At 41.6% G+C, this 24,743-nt stretch overlaps 3 protein-coding genes and 2 non-coding genes across 6 annotated transcripts in view; 2 read left to right on the top strand and 3 right to left on the bottom strand.

Annotated features, from left to right (window-relative positions):
• The window catches only part of LOC117434894 (voltage-dependent L-type calcium channel subunit beta-1-like), a 39,417-nt gene extending 38,374 nt beyond the window's left edge, over nt 1-1,043 (bottom strand). For both annotated transcript variants that reach the window (XM_034906781.2, XM_059003326.1), the window contains exon 1: nt 854-1,043. In XM_034906781.2, coding sequence (XP_034762672.2) covers nt 854-940 — 87 coding nt within the window. In that variant the 5' untranslated portion in view covers nt 941-1,043. The remainder of the gene's footprint in view (nt 1-853) is intronic.
• A 4,016-nt stretch (nt 1,044-5,059) lies between these two features.
• trnac-gca (transfer RNA cysteine (anticodon GCA)) lies at nt 5,060-5,131 on the top strand. The gene has a single exon. It is a non-coding gene; the product is annotated as a tRNA-Cys (tRNA).
• A 2,719-nt stretch (nt 5,132-7,850) lies between these two features.
• LOC117434708 (ADP-ribosylation factor-like protein 5B) lies at nt 7,851-11,463 on the top strand. The gene is made up of 5 exons (XM_034057326.3): nt 7,851-8,397; nt 8,847-8,907; nt 9,584-9,731; nt 10,305-10,540; nt 10,807-11,463. Exons 1-5 carry the CDS (start codon nt 8,352-8,354, stop codon nt 10,853-10,855), a joined length of 540 nt encoding a protein of 179 aa, XP_033913217.3. The 5' UTR covers nt 7,851-8,351; the 3' UTR covers nt 10,856-11,463.
• Nucleotides 11,464-12,739: 1,276 nt separating this feature from the next.
• Nucleotides 12,740-12,811, bottom strand: trnac-gca (transfer RNA cysteine (anticodon GCA)). The gene has a single exon. It is a non-coding gene; the product is annotated as a tRNA-Cys (tRNA).
• A 1,459-nt stretch (nt 12,812-14,270) lies between these two features.
• On the bottom strand, nt 14,271-16,593 carry LOC117434478 (dickkopf-related protein 3-like). The gene is made up of 4 exons (XM_034906746.2): nt 16,225-16,593; nt 15,306-15,480; nt 14,730-14,931; nt 14,271-14,519 (listed from the first exon to the last, which is right to left on the bottom strand). The coding sequence occupies exons 1-4, from the start codon at nt 16,378-16,380 to the stop codon at nt 14,456-14,458; spliced, it is 597 nt and encodes a 198-aa protein (XP_034762637.1). The 5' UTR covers nt 16,381-16,593; the 3' UTR covers nt 14,271-14,455.
• Between the last annotated feature and the right edge of the window lie 8,150 nt (nt 16,594-24,743).

Here is a 24,743-nt window from a genome sequence, read left to right as displayed (position 1 = left end):
CCCCTCCCTCTCCCCCTCCCTCCCTTTCCCTCTCTCCCTCTCCCTCCCTCTCCCTATCCCCCTCCCTCCCTTTCCCTCTCTCCCTCCCCCTCTCCCTCCTCAAAATACACAAAACAACGCCTTTATTAATAAACGTCAGATATGAATTCATAGACACTTTCGGTCAAACATCCCTTCAAAGTAGTCAATCAATCAGCTGTATTTAATACAGCTCCTTCTCAAAAAAAACAAACAAACCAATATAAAAATAAAAACATTAATACTAAAACATTCAAAACAAGTACTTAAAAAATATGTCATTATAAAACCAATCTAAAAAAACCTATTTAATACACAATATAACTGAGTAGCGAGTTTTCTAACGCGAAATCAAGTAACTGAACACATGAAATAACTCGAAGGTGAGCGCGCCTGTGATTACAGCGCTCATGCCCGAAATGGTGTCCGCAACAGATGTATTTTTTTTCTGACAAATAGCTTTTCTTATAGTATTGCACCGAATTAATTATTTTAAAAAAACCAAACAAACAAAAAAAAAAAAACATAGCATTGTGTCAGTTTTTATTCCTTAAATAAACCTGACTAAAGCATTGAACTGCTGTAATGTTTTATTGAAGCGTCTATATTTCATTACGTACTGTACAACCGGCACCTGTTTTCATTTACTTACTCATTTATATTTTTTAAATATATATATATATATATATATATATATATATATATATATATATATATATATATATATATATATATATATATATTACTTATTTACAGTGGTTATTATCTGGTGTCTGTATGTGGTTCTTGTTTATTAATAATATTTTTATATGGTTTTAATTTTTATTTTTCTTACCTGTAAACTGGGATTATCAAAAATGTCCATCTGGATCTCCTGCGTGGAAGTAGAAGGCGTCCTGGACATGCTGCTATTCTGTACCATTTAATTTTGCTGTCACTTTTTTACTCATTTTTCAAGGAAAATAAAATGATTTATTCCGTTTTTCGCGAATCCAGATGAAATTCTCAATCAACATCTGCGCCTCTCCCTCTCTCTCTCACACAATGAACTCGAGCTCCCAGCTGCGGGGCCAGACCTCTCCGCCCACAAGCCCGCCTTCCTCCCTCCACAACCAATCACAGCTAGCCGATTCACTCACTGCCGCGCCGCGGTTGGTCGCTGGGATAGTCAGTCAGAAGTTAATAAACTGTCGGGGCGCGGTCTGGGCGTAGCGGGCCGCCCGGGAGCCGAGCAAGATAAGCGAGGCTGAAATTCTCAGGGAACGAAAAAGAAGGTAAAAAAACATATTAACAGACAAACTGTGTTAGTTCCCGTGGCACTGTACTAGACTCCCAGTACCGTACACAAGCGGTGTTTCGTGGGTAGCTCTTATCTTTTAATTTAACGTCCTTTTTTTAAAAAAAAAACAAATGCACATATCATAAGTCTAGTTGCCATGCCAACTCAGCTTTTATTTTGATTTGTAGACGTGAAACATAAGCAACCTGCTACAGATAACGCGTAAGACGATATACTATAATATAGTAGGCTACTAGTACTAGACACATTGCCTATAATACAGTAAACACAGATGTATTGTCATTTCATAAAACAGTAAACCACACGTATTCTCATTTTATAATAAACATAGTATTGTCTGTCATTTTATAATATTGGCTATAATATCGACTCACTGTTGACCGGTCAGTTTGACAGGGAGCACTTTTTCTCCTATGGGACATTTTATAAGGGTGCCGGTGTACCTTCAGAATATGTCACCCTGTCAGAATGTGCTACCCGTAGCAATTTCTGATAATTATAGAAGTCACAATTTGCCACCTTGTCACACAGAAATTGTCACCCGTGTTAATAGTATGAGGAAAGGGAAGTAGTAAATTCTGGCAAGTCCTATTGTAGGTGTCAGAAAATGCCACCCTTGTTTATACTAGGAAAGAGCAAGTAGTAAATTCTGGCAAAAGGGACAGGTAGCAAATAATGTCAGAACACCAGCAAATCGAGAGCCATAAAGCCACCAGGGACGGACTGCTTCGCTTCTGAAATCCCCCCCCCCAAAAAAAAATAAAAATATACAGTACCATGAAAGCAAGCAATTTTTTTCTGGAGATGTTTAATGTCCTGAATTATACATGCAAGCAGAAACACGATGGGCTGCGGTGAATTCTAATAAACACCTTTGAATTTGAATTTGAATTTGAGAGAGAGAGAGAGAGGAGAGAGAGAGAGAGAGAGAGAGAGAGAGGAGAGAGAGAGAGAGAGAGAGAGAGAGAGAGAGAGACGTCACGACTGTGTTGTAAAAGCGATGAAGGATTGCTGATGAGATTCCAGAAGTGTGAGCACCAAAAATAAAAATCAATCTTCAAAAAAAAAAATACTGAGAAAAAATTATATTATTAGCAAATACACCAAGCAGGCAAGCAGTGTAAAGCACTGAGAGGTATGAGAAAGCATATTAAAAAAACAAACCATGATAAACTAACCCTTATAAAAGTGTCCCACAACAAAAGCACAGCAAAGTGTAATAAAAAACAGAGAGGTCTGGTAAAGCATAGGGAAGCATTGTAAAGCACAGAGAGGTCTGGTAAGCATAGGGAAGCATTGTAAAGCACAGAGAGGTCTGGTAAAGCATAGGCAAGCATTGTAAAGCACAGAGAGGTATGGTAAAGCATAGGGAAGCATTGTAAAGCACAGAGAGGTATGGTAAAGCATAGGGAAGCATTGTAAAGCACAGAGAGGTATGGTAAAGCATAGGGAAGCATTGTAAAGCAACAGAGAGGTATGGTAAAGCATAGGGAAGCATTGTAAAGCACAGAGAGGTATGGTAAAGCATAGGGAAGCATTGCAAAGCACAGAGAGGTCTGGTAAAGCATAGGGAAGCATTGTAAAGCACAGAGAGGTGTGGTAAAGCATAGGGAAGCATTGTAAAGCACAGAGAGTCTGGTAAAGCATAGGGAAGCATTGTAAAGCACAGAGAGGTATGGTAAAGCATAGGGAAGCATTGCAAAGCATAGAGAGGTCTGGTAAAGCATAGGGAAGCATTGTAAAGCACAGAGAGGTATGGTAAAGCATAGAGAAGCATTGTAAAGCACAGAGAGGTCTGGTAAAGCATAGGGAAGCATTGTAAGGCACAGAGAGGTCTGGTAAAGCATTGGGAAGCATTGTAAAGCACAGAGAGGTATGGTAAAGCATAGGGAAGCATTGTAAAGCACAGAGTGGTATGGTAAAGCATAGGGAAGCACTGTAAAGCACAGAGAGGTATGGTAAAGCATAGGGAAGCATTGTAAAGCACAGAGAGGTCTGGTAAAGCATAGGGAAGCATTGTAAAGCACAGCGAGGTCTGGTAAAGCATAGGGAAGCATTGTAAAGCACAGAGAGGTATGGTAAAGCATAGGGAAGCATTGTAAAGCACAGAGAGGTCTGGTAAAGCATCTAAAAATGGACCTACAAATTTACTGATGTGTCATTTTATTGACAGTCCCTCGACTCCAATTAGCAATCAAACCCAGCAGCTCATTCCTTGTACTGTTTCAATGTGATACAATAAATATGAACAGAATGAATGGGAGCAGCAGGGCGTGTGTGTGGAGCTGGCTGGACGCCTCTGCATTAAAGATGATTGGGGCGGGGGGGGGGATGCTAGAGTGATTTGTAATAAGAGTAAAAGCTTTAGTAATGAATCTCTGCAACGTGGACCCCCCCCCCCCCCCCCCCCCCCCCCCTTCTTCCTCCCTGTGTGCTCCTGCAGCGCTGGCTGTGTATTCATGTGTTTCCTTACACACCAAAAATAGGTCCTATGAAATGCATTCAGGGTCAGGTTAGCCTGAGAAAAGTCCCCCACAGTAAAAGCACAGCGAAGTGTAATAAAGCACACAGAAAGCATGGTAAAGCATAGAGGTATGTACGGTAAATCACATCAAACAAAACATATAGACTGTGGTAAATGCAGAGTATAATTTATTTATGTATTTGTATCCAAGACGACTTACAGGGCAGTACAGTATCGTTTAGATTTTTATAATTTTCCCTGTGCTTCCCTATGCTTTACCATACCTCTCTGTATATATATATATATATATATATATATATATATATATATATATATATATATATATATATATATATATACTGTATGTGTTGCTTTCATAATACACAAGTTCAAAGTATCCTGTATATTAAAAGTACATTATATAGTGCTGTTTTTTCTTTGTTGTTTGCAATGTGCCTTTGAAATCAGTTTTAAAAAGAGTTATTCTTCTTCTTCCGCTGAACAATAAATGCTTTGATAGCTTCGTGTTTATTGCATTTCGTGCAGCGCCGCGAAGCCTAATGCTGCTCGACCGGGTGACAGGCTGCGTCTGGGCGGTGTCCTGCACACACTAAACTCGTGTCGCGTCTTTCCGACCGCCGGGAGAATCGCACACCACCTCGCGTAAGACAGCGCTCGGCCAATCCTCTGTCTGATACTTGCCTCGGCGCTGTCCTCAACGCCATCCTACCTTCTAGTTTCAACTTTTTAAAATGTGTTTCTTTATTTTTCTTGTTCTCTCTTATTCTAATGCGTGCTGCCTCCCATTCGTCCACCCTTTGATCTCAACGCATGTTAGCGGCTTATCAGTAAAATTAGAAAGATCCAGAATTCTACATTTTGATAGTCTATCGACTCTATTTACTGCAGATGCATAGTGTTCGCCGCCAGAGGGCGCGACGATACAGTAATCAGACAGTAGGAGCGGATCCTGTGAAAGCTGCCGACTCAACAGCATCATTGTTTCTGACATTTTGGCTCAAAAGCTCCATAGTACCACACGCACTGTGAACTCCCTTGGCTGAGCCACAATGGCCCCAGTTTCCAAAAAACAGCTAAATACGTTGGATATGATTCACAAATATATACAAATATTTATTTATTTATTTATTTATTTATTTATTTATTTATTAATTTATTTATTTATTAATTAATTATTATTATTATTTTTTTGCCTGGTGTTGTTCAGTCTTCTGTCAAAACCCCATACTTCGTGCAGCAAGCTGTTTGCTGTAGATGGGGGTATAGCTCAGTGGTAGAGCATTTGACTGCAGATCAAGAGGTCTTCGGTTCAAATCCGGATGCCCCCTACCGACAGTATTTTCTTTAAATGTATTTATTTATTATAACATACAATCATTTCAAATAAATACAACCGGAACACACTGTTTCCCTACAATCTCTCCCCATGACAATATTGTGTTGCTTTTCCCATGGTTATACTATGCTTTAGTTTCCCATGTTTTTTAAATATGCTTTACCATACCTCTCTGTGCTTTACAATGCTTCCCGATGCTTTACCATACCTCTCTGTGCTTTACAATGCTTCCCTATGCTTTACCATCCCTCTCTGTGCTTTACAATGCTTGCCTATGCTTTACCAGACCTCTTTGTGCTTTACAATGCTTCCCTATGCTTTACCATACCTCTCTGTGTTTTACACTGCTTCCATATGCTTTACCAGACCTCTCTGTGTTTTACACTGCTTCCCTATGCTTTACCATACCTCTCTGTGCTTTACAATGCTTCCCTGTGCTTTACCAGACCTCTCTGTGCTTTACAATGCTTCCCTATGCTTTACCAGACCTCTCTGTGCTTTACAATGCTTCCCTATGCTTTACCAGACCTCTCTGTGCTTTACAATGCTTCCCTATGCTTTACCAGACCTCTCTGTGCTTTACAATGCTTGCCTATGCTTTACCAGACCTCTTTGTGCTTTACAATGCTTCCCTATGCTTTACCATCCCTCTATGTGCTTTACAATGCTCGCCTATGCTTTACCAGACCTCTTTGTGCTTTACAATGCTTCCCTATGCTTTACCAGACCTCTTTGTGCTTTACAATGCTCGCCTATGCTTTACCAGACCTCTTTGTGCTTTACAATGCTTCCCTATGCTTTACCAGACCTCTCTGTGCTTTACAATGCTTGCCTATGCTTTACCAGACCTCTCTGTGCTTTACAATGCTTCCCTATGCTTTACCAGACCTCTCTGTGCTTTACAATGCTTCCCTATGCTTTACCATACCTGTGCTTTACAATGCTTCCCTATGCTTTACCAGACCTCTCTGGGCTTTACAATGCTTCCCTATGCTTTACCAGACCTCTCTGTGCTTTACAATGCTTCCCTATGCTTTACCATACCTCTCTGTGCTTTACAATGCTTCTCTATGCTTTACCATACCTCTCTGTGCTTTACAATGCTTCTCTATGCTTTACCAGACCTCTCTGTGCTTTACAATGCTTCCCTATGCTTTACCAGACCTCTCTGTGCTTTACAATGCTTCCCTATGCTTTACCAGGCCTCTCTGTGCTTTACAATGCTTCTCTATGCTTTACCAGACCTCTCTGTGCTTTACAATGCTTCCCTATGCTTTACCATACCTCTCTATGCTTTACAATGCTTCCCTATGCTTTACCAGACCTCTCTGTGCTTTACAATGCTTCCCTATGCTTTACCAGACCTCTCTGTGCTTTACAATGCTTCCCTATGCTTTACCAGACCTCTCTGTGCTTTACAATGCTTCCCTATGCTTTACCAGACCTCTCTGTGTTTTACAATGCTTCCCTATGCTTTACCAGACCTCTCTGTGTTTTACAATGCTTCCCTATGCTTTACCATACCTCTCTGTGCTTTACAATGCTTCCCTATGCTTTACCATACCTCTCTGTGTTTTACAATGCTTCCCTATGCTTTACCAGACCTCTCTGTGCTTTACAATGCTTCCCTGTGCTTTACCAGACCTCTCTGTGCTTTATAATGCTTCCCTATGCTTTACCAGACCTCTCTGTGCTTTACAATGCTCCCCTATGCTTTACCAGACCTCTCTGTGCTTTACAATGCTTCTCTATGCTTTACCAGACCTCTCTGTGCTTTACAATGCTTCTCTATGCTTTACCAGACCTCTCTGTGCTTTACAATGCTTCTCTATGCTTTACCAGACCTCTCTGTGCTTTACAATGCTTCCCTATGCTTTACCATACCTCTCTGTGCTTTACAATGCTTCCCTATGCTTTACCAGACCTCTCTGTGTTTTACAATGCTTCCCTATGCTTTACCATACCTCTCTGTGCTTTACAATGCTTCCCTGTGCTTTACCAGACCTCTTTGTGCTTTACAATGCTTCCCTATGCTTTACCATACCTCTCTGTGCTTTACAATGCTTCCCTGTGCTTTACCAGACCTCTTTGTGCTTTACAATGCTTCCCTATGCTTTACCATACCTCTCTGTGCTTTACAATGCTTCCCTGTGCTTTACCAGACCTCTTTGTGCTTTACAATGCTTCCCTATGCTTTACCAGACCTCTCTGTGCTTTACAATGCTTAGCTATGCTTTATCAGACCTGTGCTGTACAGCAGAAATATGTAACACTTCATAACACTTCCTAGAAATGGCAAGCTAAACACCAATGAGAAAGAGCGACCTAAGTATTACCGAAAACAAGTAAAGGTTAATTATTGATTTTAAAACGCCATGTTACGACACGTTTAACAAGGTGAACTAAACCCATATCTTTAGTTGGAAAGTGAAATTGAAACAAGTTTTGTGTATCAGATATTTTCCGTTCAGGTATTCCCCAAACATTACCGCTTTATGACATGCTAAAAAAAAAAAATCCCCTAATAAGTTCCTCTTCTCTGCGTCGTTTCGCAATCAAAAAACCAGACCCAGCAACGACCTTTCCTCCAACCCCGCCTCGTCGTCACAGACACGCCCACAAAAACACGCATTCCCCGCCCATTCCAGACTGATCTCGATTCCAACCCCGCCCATATCATTAAAGCCACACCCGCTGGGACTCCCCCGCCTCCGTTACGTCACAGGTACGCTTTGAAAGTATGCCGCAGCCGCAGATCAAAGAAGAGGAATGGAATTGTAAACAGGGGGAATCCACGCAACTTCTTCAGTATATATCGGGCTAACACAGCTTCAGGTTCACCAGTCGTTTGTTTCAGCTGCGTGTGTTTATTTCATTTTTCTTTAGTTGATATATATTTATTGCCTTTGTCTGGTGAAGGGTAATACCTAATAACCTAATCAAGCGTTTTTCTTTATGTTTTACATTGTTGTGATTGAGCCAAGCTCAAAGTAGATATTTGAAAGCTTATACGGTTGAAATTAAAGGTCGGACACACGTTTAATCCCAGACCTCCGATACCACCGGTCGTGAATAAAACCTCTGACCGGGTAAAGCAGCTTTTGGATCGGCTTGAGCAGTTCTGACTGACCGGCGAATCCCTTCATCAACACCAGCGACTGGATAACTGGTTTTTCATTGCGCTGAAAAACAGTTCCTGTATATTTACAATAATGGGCCTCTTCTTTACCAAATTAATGACCATCTTCGGAAACCGAGGTAAGTTAAACAGTGTTTCATTTGTAAAACGTTTTTTCTGTCTGGATAAATTTACCATTTTTGACTTGATTGATGTTTTCCCCCTAAGTGAGACTTGTGGCAATATTGCCTTCTGCTGGAGTTTTTTTTTTTTTTAAAGAGGAGAACTTTGATGTATCGTTTTGTCACTAGAAAAATACTACAGATACGCCACACAATAAAACACTAAAATCAGGGGAACCTGTATGTGTTTTATTTTCTGTTTTTATACATAATGACTAAAGTCCAGTGAGTTATTGTTCTACTTTTCATTTAAACACGATTGATTCCTTCTGAAACTCTGCTGATCCCAGTGACACAGAGCTGTTCAAATAGTAGCACGCTAGTAACATTGCCCTGTTGAAATAGTTGTGTTTTTTCAGTTTTGCTCTGTGTCTCCTGCCCGTAACGCGGCTCTTTTGCTTCCCCAGAGCACAAAGTGATCATTGTTGGGCTGGACAACGCGGGCAAGACCACCATCCTGTACCAGTTGTGAGTATCGGCGTGGGGTCCATGGCGATTAGAGCAGCATGGTTTGCTGCAGTTAGTTACAGTTGTACTACTAAAAAAAGTAACACAGCTCTACAAGTTAACATGTTTACTCTTTATCTAAATAACCGAGACATAATCACAGGTACTGAAACAAATAGGGAGGGGAGGGGGTCACAGTGTATGAAAATACAAGAAAGCTGTTCAAATGAAAGTGTACTATTCTGGAATTACAATTACACACAGCAGTGTGGAGTAGTGGTTAGGGCTCTGGACTCTTGACCGGAGGGTCGTGGGTTCAATCCCAGGTGGGGGACACTGCTGCTGTACCCTTGAGCAAGGTACTTTACCTAGATTGCTCCAGTAAAAACCCAACTGTCTAAATGGGTGATTGTATGTAAAAATAATGTGTAAAAAATAATGTGATATCTTGTAACAGGGTGTCTGCTAAGAAATAAATAATAATAATAAAAAAATAGCCCACCCATCCATCCCACTAGAAAACACTATACAACTCTCTAAGATGAATGACCCCACCCCCAAGCTTGACAAAAGAAGATGCTATATTAGAGAAACTGTCTAATGCCCTCCCCTCCACCATAAACTGCCATATTACCCCCCCCCCCCCCTCCACACACACTGCACGAGATGAATCTCCTTTCTCCTCTGTCTCCCCCAGCCTGACGAAGGAGGTGGTGCACACCTCCCCCACCATCGGCAGCAACGTGGAGGAGATCGTGGTGAAGAACACGCACTTCCTGGTGTGGGACATCGGGGGGCAGGAGAGCCTGCGCTACACCTGGAGCTCCTACTACTGCGACACCGAGGTACTGCAATATACTACTGCAACACCGAGGCACTGCAGTATACTACTGCGACACCGAGGCACTGCAGTATACTACTGCGACACCGAGGCACTGCAGTGTACTACTGCGACACCGAGGCACTGCAGTGTACTACTGCGACACCGAGGCACTGCAGTGTACTACTGCGACACCGAGGCACTGCAGTGTACTACTGCGACACCGAGGCACTGCAGTGTACTACTGCGACACCGAGGCACTGCAGTGTACTACTGCGACACCGAGGCACTGCAGTGTACTACTGCGACACCGAGGCACTGCAGTGTACTACTGCAACACCGAGGCACTGCAGTGTACTACTGCAACACCGAGGCACTGCAGTGTACTACTGCAACACCGAGGCACTGCAGTATACTACTGCAACACCGAGGCACTGCAATATATATATATGACCTGCCCTGAATCTAATCATGTGCTAGGCCCGAATAACCCTTTCTTTCACAGAGACACTCTATTATACAGTCCAGTTGTTGAACATAGTGTTCTGCATTTCTCTACACCACTGTAGTACTGACACTGCACTGCCTCCCCCCTCAGATCGTGGTCCTGGTGGTGGACAGCACTGACCGGGAGCGTCTGTCCGTGTCGCGTGAGGAGCTGCATCGCATGCTGGCGCAGGAGGAGCTGCGCGGGGCGGCCGTCCTCGTCTTCGCCAACAAGCAGGACGCCAAGAACTCAATGAGCGCCGACGAGATCTCCAGCTTCCTCACACTCGGCGCCATCCGAGACCATCCTTGGCACATACAGGGCTGCTGTGCCCTCACCGGGGAGGGGTGAGAGAGGGGAGGGGCAGGGGAGAAGGGAAGGGAGGGGCTTGGCTGGGGGAGGGGAGGGGAGGGGCGGGGCGGGGCGGGGCTGGGGAGAAGGGAGGAGAGGTCAGGGTGGAAGTGAGGAATGAATTGCTTCACCCTTGATGCGTTTTAAGCGAAGTAATAAATCACTGCACATATTGATATTTTCCTAAAATGTTTATCTCCCAGTAAAAAAGCTATTGTTTATATACTCTGTCTGAATCTCTCTCTCTCTCTCTCTCTCTCAGATTGCCAGCCGGTCTGGACTGGATGCGTTCTCGAGTCACCGCTAACTAGAGACAAGAAACGAGGAACTACTTTCTTGAGCTGATGTTGTGCTACGGAATCACAGATAGTGTAAAGAGCCAGGCCGTCCCAGAAAACGCACAACCGGAACTACTTTCCTACACTGCGGGGCGGGGCGGGGCCGCAAGGCTGCTCTCAGGACCCGGACTGGACTGGACTGGACTGGGGGATGTGTGTTCGAGCTGGTGTGGTGTGGGAGTCTGTCTGTATCAGCAGAGACAGAAGCACCAGCGATGAGGCCCCTGATTTCTTTAGTATTGGGGGAGACAGTTCAACGGAGTTCAGAAGCTGCTGTTCGGTATTTACGATGGTTTTAAATTGTCATCAATTCATTTTATTTTTTTAATGATCAAAGAAACCAATAAGCTTTTACTTGAAACTGGACGTGCCTGAGTGGGGCAGTGGGGGAGTGGGCATGATTTGTATTATTTTACTTGGATTGTTTTTGTCTTGTTTTGAATGATTTGTTGCTTTCTTACTCCCTATTCTCTCGCTGGGACCCCCTTGACAATGAGATGTATATCTCAATGATTCTATCCTGGTTAAATAAATACATTTGCATTTTTAAATACCGGTAATAAAAATAATATTTCAGTTTGCATGTGTGATTGTGTGTTTGCTGAATGTCTTGTAAATAAACCTGACCTGTATTTCTGTACTGAAGAATAATAAACCCAACATCATCTTGGTTCAGATATTAAAACCAGGTTATTTGCTGGTTATTTAAATAGAAAAGTTTAGCTAACAGTTTTTTTTTTCTGAATCAGATACTATTATGGAATTCTGAGTAGCTGAGGTTCTGAATTTGCAAACCTGCTGGTTTTGCACAGTGCGAACAAGCACCGTTTTCTTTGCAACGTTCAAATTCAATCTAAAAGACAACAAGAGATGTAGCAATGCCAGAATATCTGTTGTAGACGCTATAGTTTAAAATCCTAATCTATCAAACGTGAATTTTAACAGTGGTGTGCTTGCATACATAAAGTGTTGTGTGATATTAATTAAAAATTCACATTCAGCGATGAAATTAGCTTTAGTTTCTTGACAAGACGAAGAGAGCTCAGCAGCGTGACTTGTCAGCATATCCTAACCAATGATCACAGGGTTGCGACTCGAGTTTTTTGGCTAACCAGTCGATTTGATTGGCTGTTTCGCCGTGACCTGACGTACCTGCATGAATATGCATTTTACTTCTGTTAATGTGATTGGCCAGCTGCGAGGCTCTTTGCAAACCGCAGCTCTATGAACTCGATGTAATCGTGTCGATTACTCACCCTTCAACTCGATTACTAGTGTCTGAAATAAACCTCAACCCACTTCAAATACAGAAGTCAAACGAACTTTTTCATTGTTCTCGGCACCTAAAAAGGTGCAGATTTCAAGTTATTTCTAACATTTTGTAGGTAAGTTGAAATCTCCAACTTTTTACACGAGGAATGACATGCATTCGATGTTAACTATTAGTATTATTTTAACTCGGGCGCCCTAGCTGGCTACTGCCTTACCTACTATATTTACATCAGCCAGAAGAAATTAACACCGATTACAAACCCACACGCTAAATCACCACGGGTTGTTTTTTCCCGATTTATTCCGCTTTCAGGTTTCATTTTTTAAATTTATTTATTCTAAATAATGAACATAATAGTATTTTTTTTTTTTTTTATCGGTTTGTGTGGCAGACAGGCGGGCAATATAGTCACAAATATCCACTAAATGTAAAATAGTATTAGTGTGCGTTACTTACAGCTTTTAAATAGCATGTATAAATATTTTAGTTCATGAATTGTGGCATTTCGAGTAAAATGTGATCATTAATCGTTAAAATTAGGATTAACCCAAATGTAATATATCTATATATGAATATTAAAATTAAGGGGGCATCCGGATTTGAACCGGGGACCTCTTGATCTGCAGTCAAATGCTCTACCACTGAGCTATACCCCCTCGTGCTATAGATCGAACCGCAGCGCAATACGTTTCTACTACATCCGGGGTTTTCTAGCTAGTGTCGATTACGTCAGCGCTGTACATCCCATTGATTTCTTCCACTGTTGTTTTCAAAGAGTGCTTTAAATAGTCCGGATCTGAACCTATCTCCTGGCATCAAGCACATTTCGTGGGTCAATTAAAATACTACAGGCTGTATATTTTTACACTGTAGTTACTTGAGGGTCCGAGCTATTTTTACTGTTGTTAGATTTGTGGCTATAACCCTGTTACAGGTACATGTCATACCGTACATGAAATGAATGTGCACACACTAGCCTTCCATAAAAAAAGGGAAACAGTCAATAACTCACTCTGTTCAATACAGATAACAAAAACCACAGGAAATGCTTTAAGCATTGTGTCTGTTTGTTACTTTACATTAGTTTGGTGCGTCGATATCACTGTATGTATTGTGTTCATTTCAAATTGTAGCTCAGAAGAGTTGCTACAACAGTACGTTAAGAAGAAAAAAGATTCGAGAAACAAACACTCCCTTCACTATAGTGTGGCACTTCGAGTAATTAGTGCTGTGTGGTTATTGCACAGTGTGGTAAAGGTATATTTGTGGTCACGGTGAAGTGTAACAGGTAATAGTGGTGAATGCGAGTTATTTGACTTAATAATAATGTCCCCCCAACCTTGTAGCGGACACCGGGCCTGAATAAGACCCAATACCGGGCCGCCCAAGTGCTTAATGAGGCCTTATAGCCCCTGGAGGTCTGATATTTCCCAATACCGCTCATCCTTGGAGTTCTTATTGCGCTTAGAAAATGGGCAGCTGTTATGACAAAAAAGACAGAAACAAGTTTTGTGGTTTAAAACTTGAACATTAGGTGGCTCAAGAATATCTATCCAGGTGAAAAGGCACTTATGCCTGTATTTTTTATTTCCTGGTCAGCCAATGAGATGCCAGGAAATTAAAAGGTCGTTTTCTAAATCAATTTAAGCCAGGGTAATACACGATCTTCCCACTAGGTGTCGACAAAACCATACAAATGGAGTTCCTGCATTGGCCCGCTGTCTGGATTAGAAGACACGGCGTTTGTTAATTTATCATTTAGCCTGTGTCTTTAAATTAACCTGATTTGGAAAAAGAAAGGAACATTTGAGGTGGCAATCGGATTTGAACCGGGAACTTGACCTGCAGTCAAATGCTGTACCACTGAACTATACACCCTCAAGGCACGAAGTTCGCGATCATATTACTAACTGAGTGAATATAAATTATTTTATACCCCTTAAATGCCACGTAACACGCCATTTGGATTTTAACTGTAAAATATTTTGCTTTAAGGGCATTATTTAACAAAAAAACATCCTCAAATAAATGCAAAAGGCAGAGCAATTCTAGATTTTAACAAACCCTTGTCGAGTGATTTCTGGAAGAAAATTAAGACCCAATCGTGAGTCACTGTATTTTATCAATATACATTTTTATTTTTCACATAAACGTTCTATACAGACAGCACAAACACAGGCCTCTTTCCAGACGGCGTATGTTTAAACATAGGATATCTCTTTTTTTTTGCACTATTATACAGATATTTACAGGTTATTTACATAATAAACACCGAGTGACCGCGGTCGGAGGCGGGGCTTTTATTTCGCTGAGGGAATTTGACATTTCCAACTGTCAGACTCCGGTCGGTAAACAAATTCTTTCCTGTTAAAAATGAGAGAAAGATAGATTTTGTTATTGAAAGGTTTGGAGAGCGACAGTACAGTTCTTAAAATTTTCATTACATTGTGTAAACTGAAAATTGTATTTTAGATTTTTTTTTTTTTTTTGTATTACTGAACAGGTACAGTACTTTATATGTATTGGAACTGGCACATACAATGATAATACCAGTTTAAAGAGGGTTGTACTCACTCTCTGTTGGGTATCACGGCGCTGTTGCGGCACAGCAGCCCCTCTTCACACGGGCAGATCTGGTTGATGCTGAAAGCCAGTCCGCCGTCCGGTACGAAGCAGCTCTCGCTGAGCGCCAAACGCCGCTTGCAGATCATCTCGCCGTGGTGCCGCGCGCAGCACATGGAGCCTCCGCAGTCCCGATCCAGTTTACAGCGCGCGCCTGCACGGGGAACGCGGGAGAGCCGTTAGTCCAGAGAATTTGAATCGCTCGAGATTTCTCCCGCCCACACAACACCAGCTACGGTGTTCAACTACAGTTACTATTTTAATCCGCTTAACTGAAAATACAGTATTATTATTATTGTCACGTTTATCAGTAATGCACGTTAATAAATATATGTGTGAGAAAAAATAATTTAAATTTGAATTAATGTAATTTAATTCAATTGGAAAAAAAAACATTGAGAGGAACTGTAACAGTTAAAAACAATGAACTATTTCACCTAATTCCAAGTTACATTGTTCGACTTTTTTTAAATATAGTTTTCCCTTATTCTGTTTATACATATGATGTATTTTTTCCCCCCCCATTACCTTCTTCGCCTTCTGGTACGCTGCGATGGCACTTGCCGAACATGCAGCTCAGGCCCCGGACGCACTGCGCGTCCCTCCTGCAGTATTGACCCGCCTGTTTCAGCGGGACACACAGCCCGAAGTGCCGGTCACACGAAAACCCTCTCCCGCAGCTGCGGTCCTGATCACACAACACCTGCACAGGGCAGAAAAACATCGCAAGCGTCACTCAACAGCTCTAATAATAATAATAATAATAATAATACAACGTTTTGAGAACCAGTTAAAGCAACACCCAGCTGAAATATTGTATTGCAATACTTTCTATAAATTCCCCACGTGTATTCCTTTAAGATAACACATTGTTAATCATACAAACCCAACTCCCCCACACCTGAAAGTACTGTTTCTTTTAATTAATATTGCACTCAGAATAGTAATTAGCAGTTAGTAGTGGTTTTTATTGTTGGGTTTTTTTTTTGTTTGTTTTTTTAGACAATAGAGAACATTAAATTAATCTTGAGCTGTATTTCAGACCAGAGAGATGAATACACAACTTCCTTTTGCACACAAAAACAGTGTTTATCTCCTGTGACTACATGTGACTTTCGATTTTTAAAACACTGAGCAAATAGTCCAGCTAATCCCCAGGCCACCAGCAACACTGCAGGATACCCACATAGCCAGCACCACTGCAGACTGTAGACATCACTGCAAAACTAAACCCTCCCTGATACCTTATAAAGATCACACCATGGTAAAGAGAGTAAAGGTGCATGGTAAATGCATAGTATAAAGACATGGAAATCATGGTGAATTAAAATTACTGTGCAAATTCACAGCGGCGAACTGTGCCCAGTATGATTATACTGCACCCTTATTTTCAGCAGTGCAAAAAAAACTGTAACAGAATATAGGAGAAACAGACAGGTAGACTCACCGCAGACTTGCCAGTACTGGAGGAGGGGTGTGCCTCCCGAACAGGGGCCCCCTCTCCTGGGGGGCTGTAGGGGATCGAGAGCATCCAGGCCCAGATGTGTCCGCTCACAAGTGGCAGGAGGGAGAGGAGGCAGAGAGCAGCAAGGCCAAGACGCATTGTGAAAACCAGGGCAGAGAGATCCTTCAGAGTGAGAGAATGCTGGTTCCTTCCTTCAGGTCAGGGTGTGGTGTCAGGTGGTTGTGTCAGGTTCAAGCTCCTCTTTTTCTCTCTCTGTGTGTCTGTCTGTTACACACAGCAAGGGCAGCAGAAGCTAATTGACTGGCAAAGTAGGGGACCCCTGGGTTTATATAGACAGCCCTCTCCCACCCTCTGCCCCGTTACCAGTGTTTGCCCAAGCTGTGGGGTAGGAGGAGACAATTAGTAGTTAATGGATTAGCTTAATTGCGTGCACCACATCTGGGAAGTGATGAGGTAAAATGATCAGCGTGGTGCCGAGCGAGGTGAGGCTGTCAGCGTGTGGATAACTGAATGCACAATGGGGCAGCAGCCATGTGTGCCATTGGGGCTTAGCTTAATGGGGCTCGCTGGCTAAACAAACGCAGGGTTAAGTAGTAGTTTGGACACAGCAGACATGTGTCTACCTCCCAATGTCTGGCTGTGCTGTCCCTGGGTCCAAAATAAAAATCACTAGCACTCCGGTCCCCTCTCTGTAGAAACAAATAGCCACAGGAGTCAAGCTGTGACTAATTTGCAGAAGTGCTTGTGGTCGGACTAGATTCTCATTTACTGCAATTATCAATGTATAGTAATTAGCTTCCTGTGAGTGAATGGCTTGACTGACGAGGGCCTGAGGTGAGTTTCTGACACTTCATTTAAAAAAAAAAAAAAAAAAACCTTGACTATTGCCTTTTAATAAAAATAACAGTTAAGAGCAATGTCCCCTGTTGCAGAGAGAGAGAGAGAGAGAGAGAGAGAGAGAGAGAGAGAGAGAGAGAGAGAGAGAGAGAGAGAGATTGCATCTGGATATTTAGAACTTCATGTGTAATAATAATAATAATAATAAAATAAGTGATTAAACTCCAGAATCGCACTTTCTGGACGTTGCTTCATTGTCTGGTATTACTGTCCTTCTGCAGGCAAAAAGCTAGTGTAAATAAATAATATTTATCACACCTGCTTTTTTTACACACACATACTTTTTCATGATAGAGCTCTGCATTTCCTATTTCACAACAGACCAAGAAACAAGCTGTTGTTATTGTGATTATTATTTTTTTTTTTGTATTCTATGCAGCTTTCTCAATAAATTATTGCGTAAACGTTTCAGCAGTTTTTGGTATTTGGTACTTTTTTAAAAGGACAGCGGCACCATGATTAAAATAATATATATTTATTTTAATTAACATTGAAGAGTAAGTAGCAGTGCTCCAAAACACAGTGTTACACGTCCCCACGTGTTGCTACAGCTGTTTATATAATAATTATTATTTTCCTTGTTAACATCCCGACAACCTTTTTACACTTATAAGTCTGTTTCAAAGCTCTTTTCAAAATGTCTGCTCTAGTGCACTGGGGTTTGAGATCTGTCTTCTAATAGAGTGGGGGAAAAAATCACAACAAGTGCTCTGGCTTTTCTGTTCCGTACCACATCATGGATCATTATTGATTTGTTACCTGTTTAACAATGTGGGTAACAATCCTGACACTATCAGTGTACAAGAGCGGACATTTTGAAAAGAGCTTTGAAACAGACTTTAAAGTTATCAAAGTTGTCAGGATGTTAACAATGAAAAGAAAACATACAGGTATGTTATTTAAACAGTTGTAGCAACACGTGGGGACGTGTAACGCTATATTTTTCAGAACCCCGCTACTTACTCTTTAAATAAAGAAGAAAAAACAAAAAAAGAACAAAAAAATAATAATAACCAAACCAGACACTTGAATTTATTCTGTACTGTACTGTAAAGCACCCCAAATCTTCAATTGCAGTTGCTGTTTTAACAACTCAGTCAGTTTAGTATCTTACTGTATTATTGCTATAATGAATATTAGTTACTAAAAGCTTGTGTCGCTGGTATATCAGCTTGACCAATTTTATAACTGACTATTATTGCTATTAACAACATTGCTGTAATTTTTGCTATTATGCTTCTCAAACATTTAAGGCTGTTGGTATGCAAACTGCTCATCACACCTGATTTGATTTGAGTAGACACTTTTTCTCCTTGTTAGATTACAGTGTGTTTTGTGTTCTGAGTAATTGTGCCGAACATCCTTGTTAATGAGGTGCAATACATCTTGAGGGCCTGCCCTGGTGTAAAAAATAAATACATGTTAAAAGCAAACAATTACAATGAATGAAGCAGCAGTGCTTGTGTGTGTGCTGTCAGTCTGCCTGCCTGCCCTGGAGGGCTGTGCAGTCTAGCTGGCTGTGTGCAGACTGTTAGCACCTCATCACTGATCCCCATTGTTCTCCTAATCACTTCTTGTTTGGCATGATTGGTAACAAGTGGTCCCAGCGCTGTGCAAACACACACAGGGCAGTCTGGTGCCCCCTCGGTGGAATATGCAGAATCGAAATTTAAAAGTTTATTAAACTCCATCAAAAACACTTCTTTTTTTTAATTTCCACTTGCATAAAAATGCCTTTAATGTTAATTAAACAAAGTGAAATAACAAATTTAAGAAATGTGCAATGTATATAAAATAACAATCGTAAAAAGAAAATATGAAACAGACTTAATTACAGAATGTGTGGTGATAATAATAATAGTATCATTTTTTGACCTTCCTAAATAGAATATTACTATTGCTCAATGGGAGAAAAGGGCCCACTATTCCCTATTTACAAAGGTCTAACTTAACTTTATTTAGATGTTTTGCAGTACAGTGTTGTCCAGTGATATCACCAGATTTATCCGAAAGAAGACATGCATGAGTAGCTGAAGGAGCAGTTTCATTCTGTGCAAACAGGGAACCTGTTAAAGCAAAAGTACATCTTGCAGGAGCAGTAAAACACTTACAACTTCTCACGTATTCTGTCATTCTGTGTGTGTTTGTGTGTGGGCATGTTTATAATGCTTAGGGGGTCCATAAAAAGGCAGGAAAACCTGACATACTGTACCTACTTTATCACGGTATAGGCCAAGTCCTTGTAATGTTTAAAAATGTCATCAGAAATGATTGTCTTGATCGCCATCTGGCTCCAGTTTAGATAAATAAATCCATATGGGGCTCAGTGCCAAGTGAAGGAGTATGGTGTGTTGTGCACTTGACTTGTGTAGCTTTAGGTCACTGCTGAAGTCTAAGCTACTTTTTTTATCAACTCAAAAGCTGTTTTTAGAAAAACTTTTTAATACAGGAATATTTCGTTTTCCCCGAACTTTCCTTGAAATTGTGACCCATGACCATGTGGAGTTTAGAGTACTAAACCGCAGTTAATAATGAGTCAGTGCCGTGTCTGCATAATAATAGCTATACATCCCTGTGTGTGTGTGTGTGTGTGTAAATTAAACCCGTTGCAATTAAACTTGAGTGGATCAGGCCTGCAAACCCCACCCTGCGTGTGTTTTTCAGCAGATCTGTCTCTGTCACAAGTCTGCAGAATATTGCTCTCAGACAACAATATTATGTTAGCATTGTCTGGGTGCTGTGTCTCTCACACTGTCTTGGACGCTGAAACAACTCCACCAGAGATTTAATTAGAGCTTTATCAATTAAGATCTCACTGCAGATAACGAGAGAGAGAGAGAGAGAGAGAGAGAGAGAGAGAGAGAGAGAGAGAGAGAGAGAGAGAGAGAGAAAGAGAGGCCGAAACAACTCCACCAGAGATTTAATTAGAGCTTTATCAATTAAGATCTCACTGCAGATAACGAGAGAGAGAGAGAGAGAGAGAGAGAGAGAGAGAGAGAGAGAGAGAGAGAGAGAGAGAGAAAGAGAGGCCGAAACAACTCCACCAGAGATTTAATTAGAGCTTTATCAATTAAGATCTCATTGCAGATAACGAGAGAGAGAGAGAGAGAGAGAGAGAGAGAGAGAGAGAGAGAGAGAGAGGGCATGCTTCATTTTGAGTTTATTAACTCTTAACAACTAGCTTACTAACACAAGTTTGTTTTTATTTTGTTAATAGTTACTTGATCTGTAGTAAACCTATTTGTAAACTAATAAAAAAGGTCATAAAGAAATTTTCTGCCAGTGTGATTTAAAGGCAATTCTGAAGATATTCCTGCAGTAAATATTTTGCAAATATGATCAGGTTTTATATTATTATTATACTTTTTTTTATTAGTTTATACATTGGTTACTATATTTAACTTAATATTGACACAAACTAGCTGTTAACAGTTAATAACCCCCCTCACCAAAAAAAAAATGACTCTCAAAATAAAGCAAGACCAAATAGAGAAAGTGAGAGAGAATGAGAGTTAATGTGACGGGCCAGGCACGCCGTACTTCCCATTGACTCCTGTGTCAATTTCCATTACAACACTGCCTCAGATAAAGGTGTTTTGGGACCTGACTTCAAATTGAAATTACTGGTCAGACAGATAGCTAGTGACATTTATTAAAGCGAGATTCGATAAAACAGTTACAAGAAAGAAAGAATAAAAAGATCCTTATAAAAGTTTACTACCATCATTTTTTATCCCCTTTTTAATTAAATGTCGGTGCTGGTGGATTTAGGGTTGATGCAGGGTGAGGGGCAGTGGCACTGGCTGCAGCTCACAGGCTGCAGATCCTTTCAGCTGCAGTGGAGGCCAGGAGCGGCTCCTACCTTGCAGCATGACTGCCACCCTGTCATAATGAAGATAGCAATGTGTGTGTCTGCCTGCATTTGTGCATTCCTGAAGTTATGCATTTTAGCTACAAAATAAACAATTAATACATTAAAAGATATAATTAATTAAAGCCATGAATATTTGCAAGCCTTTTATTATTCATTTTTCGCATATGAAAAAAAAAACTTTTTGCAAACATTTTTAGCACGAATATCAAATTGCACTAACAATGCATACTTCGTTTATTGCAACAGGTTGCCAACATTTCTGAAGCAAAATACGTTTTATGGTTTTGATTCGCCAGATATTTTGGTCTCAAATATTTATGGCTTTACAGTATTTGGATATATTTGGATTTCAATGCCTGTGAAAGTTGTGGGACAATGGCAATGACTTTACCTGCATTTCCTCATTCAATTAGGTTTCAAGCCCTTCAGGGGTGCCTGTGTGTGTTTCCCAGTAGATGCTGCCCCCCCCCCCCCCCCCCTCCTGCTTGCTGTGAGGGCAGGCAGTGCTCACCCAGGCTGTCTGTCCCGGTGGCTCCCTGGCCAAGTGCTTAATGAGCTGGGAATGAATTGTTTGCAGACAAGTTCTCACTGATGCTATCAGGCTCTGTGCTGAGCACATCACCCCAGAGAGAGACTATGAAGATTCAAGAGCAGTTCATAAGCATGGTCCTTATACAGGTTTACCCCAGTAAAATCTGCACAATAATTTTGCTGTTGTTCCATTGTTCAACCATGCATTTATTACCACGCTTAACCACATGCTTGTTATTATTATTATATTTTGTTTACCATATGACTGGGATTTGTCATGCTTGCCAACCAGGGGTTTACTGTGTCTAATGAGCTGTGAGTGGATTGTTTGTAGACAAGTTGATGTTATCAGGCTGCAGACTGAGCACACACACAATCACACAATCTCTCTCACAATGGAATTACAACCTGTTTCTCAGCAGCTTTTACTTTTATCCAGCAGCTCTGTGTTCAGCGAGATGACGGGGGCTGCTGTGCAGTCAGCCTCGTAAATTCCCCTAATGAGCCGGAACCCTTTAATAGAAGCACCATTCCAAAAGTTTGCTGGTAAATGCATTGCAACATGCAGTAATGCACAGTGAAAGTTCTCTGATTGTAAAAGTCCAGAGCATACCGAACTGTTCAGGGGCCTGGGAGACAAACAACAAGGCTGCTGAAAAGACTTCGGACCTTACTATGAAATCAAGGGCAAAGGCCAAAGCAAATTTGAATAAAACCATTATAAAGTTATGTGTCAGACTAGCAAGACACTGGAATTGTATTACTTCTGAATGTATTTTATTTATTTATTTTTGGTTCTTATTACAGACTGGAGTAAACGCTTTCACAAAACTGTCCCAAGTGGCTCCAACTGGTCATGGCAGACCCAGCTTGCATGTAATGGCATTTTAAGTAAAAGGAAGGCTCTGAGCCACAAATTATATGAATACAAACAGTATTTAAACCTTTGTAAAAGATATAAATCCAAAAATAACAATAATAAAAAGTGGGCACTCACATTTGAACCGGGGGACTCGAACCCCTGTGCTATACCCCCTCTGCTCTGCTGTAGTCACAGTCGTGTTCACCTGGTCAGGTGTCACAGCAAGTACACATGAATTTGTGCGTTTGGAACATCTAATCAATTTCAAATTTACATTACAACTGAAAATCACTAAAAAAGTACAACATCTGTTATTAATATGCAATTTAATTTTTTTTTTTTTTATTAAATAAAATGATTTTTATTTTTTTTGGAAAAGTAAAGATTTTAACCAGGGACCTCTTGATCTGCAATCAAACACTCTAGCACTGAGTTCTACCCCCTGACATGACACTGTTCTTATTTCCTAGTTCTGTTTGTTTTTTCAGCTCTTAATGGCTGCCCTGCCCTGGGAGAGGAGGATGGAACCAGGCCCAGAGGAGACGGAAGAACTGAGGTCAAAAAAGCACAGCATGTAATCCTTTTACTGCCAGAAGCACTGTGATGGAAGGAAACTTCACAGTAAAGTAAAACCTCAAGCATTTTCTTTTTCCAACTACACTTACTCTCTTTTACAAATAAAATAAAACAAAAATAAAAGTCTTGTAAAACCTTTGTAATGGAGGTTTAGTCAGTCTGGCCCTAAGTCAATATTTATCCAGCTGTGCTTGTTCGGTAAAACATTTGGAAAGCTTGCGTGTCTTTCTGCTCTGCAACGCCAGAAGGACGTGGATGCAAAGCCAGGGCAGGTGGCTTTCCAGTTCAGAGTCGAGAGGGGTGAGGCTGTGTGTGTGCGTGTCAGTGGGGAGTGGGGGGCTGCCAGTGTCCAGTGCAGTAATACATCAACCCAGCAGTTTTAGAAAGTGAATCAGGAGAGAACTAATTTCCTACTTGTAAGAATCACGGTAAATCACACAAGCCTGGATGCCTGGGATCTATTGCTAACATTCTGCTGCAGTATACCGAGAGTTAGAGTACAGAGGCTGAGTTAGAATTAGGGGCTTTGTTACAGTATCGAGGGGTACAGATTGAGGGAGAGTTAGGGGCTTTGTTACAGTATCGAGGGGTGCTGATTGAGGGAGAGTTGGGGGCTTTGTTACAGTATCGAGGGGTGCTGATTGAGGGAGAGTTGGGGGCTTTGTTACAGTATTGAGGGGTACAGATTGAGGGAGAGTTGGGGGCTTTGTTACAGTATTGAGGGGTACAGATAGAGGGAGAGTTGGGGGCTTTGTTACAGTATTGAGGGGTGCTGATTGAGGGAGAGTTGGGGGCTTTGTTACAGTATTGAGGGGTGCTGATTGAGGGAGAGTTAGGGGCTTTGTTACAGTATTGAGGGGTGCTGATTGAGGGAGAGCTGGGGGCTCTGTTACAGTATAGAGGGGTACAGATTGAGGGAGAGTTAGGGGCTCTGTTACAGTATTGAGGGGTACAGATTGAGAGAGAGTTAGGGGCTCTGTTACAGTATCGAGGGGTGCTGATTGAGGGAAAGTTGGGGGCTCTGTTACAGTATAGAGGGGTACAGATTGAGGGAGAGTTAGGGGCTCTGTTACAGTATAGAGGGGTACAGATTGAGGGAGAGTTGGGGGCTTTGTTACAGTATCGAGGGGTACAGATTGAGGGAGAGTTAGGGGCTTTGTTACAGTATTGAGGGGTACAGATTGAGAGAGAGTTAGGGGCTTTGTTACAGTATTGAGGGGTGCTGATTGAGGGAGAGCTGGGGGCTCTGTTACAGTATAGAGGGGTACAGATTGAGGGAGAGTTAGGGGCTCTGTTACAGTATAGAGGGGTACAGATTGAGGGAGAGTTGGGGGCTTTGTTACAGTATTGAGGGGTACAGATTGAGGGAGAGTTGGGGGCTCTGTTACAGTATTGAGGGGTACAGATTGAGGGAGAGTTAGGGGCTTTGTTACAGTATCGAGGGGTGCTGATTGAGGGAGAGTTGGGGGCTTTGTTACAGTATCGAGGGGTGCTGATTGAGGGAGAGTTGGGGGCTTTGTTACAGTATTGAGGGGTACAGATTGAGGGAGAGTTGGGGGCTTTGTTACAGTATTGAGGGGTACAGATAGAGGGAGAGTTGGGGGCTTTGTTACAGTATTGAGGGGTGCTGATTGAGGGAGAGTTGGGGGCTTTGTTACAGTATTGAGGGGTGCTGATTGAGGGAGAGTTAGGGGCTTTGTTACAGTATTGAGGGGTGCTGATTGAGGGAGAGCTGGGGGCTCTGTTACAGTATAGAGGGGT

This window comes from Acipenser ruthenus, chromosome 28 (genome assembly GCF_902713425.1).
Source record: "Acipenser ruthenus chromosome 28, fAciRut3.2 maternal haplotype, whole genome shotgun sequence".
Classification (NCBI taxonomy): Eukaryota; Metazoa; Chordata; class Actinopteri; order Acipenseriformes; family Acipenseridae; genus Acipenser; species Acipenser ruthenus.
Note: the sequence above shows the minus strand (reverse complement) of the source record. Positions and strands in the feature narration are given on the sequence as shown.

Coding starts and splice junctions, on each gene's coding strand:
- LOC117434478 (XM_034906746.2), bottom strand. CDS start 16,380: ATGCGTCTTGGCCTTGCTGCTCTCTGCCTCCTCTCCCTCCTGCCACTT. Junction 15,481..16,224: donor CCAGTACTGGCAAGTCTGCG/GTGAGTCTACCT, acceptor TGCCCTGTGCAG/GTGTTGTGTGATCAGGACCG. Junction 14,520..14,729: donor GCCGTGATACCCAACAGAGA/GTGAGTACAACC, acceptor CATTTTTAACAG/GAAAGAATTTGTTTACCGAC.
- LOC117434708 (XM_034057326.3), top strand. CDS start 8,352: ATGGGCCTCTTCTTTACCAAATTAATGACCATCTTCGGAAACCGAG. Junction 8,908..9,583: donor ACCACCATCCTGTACCAGTT/GTGAGTATCGGC, acceptor TGTCTCCCCCAG/CCTGACGAAGGAGGTGGTGC. Junction 9,732..10,304: donor CCTACTACTGCGACACCGAG/GTACTGCAATAT, acceptor CTCCCCCCTCAG/ATCGTGGTCCTGGTGGTGGA.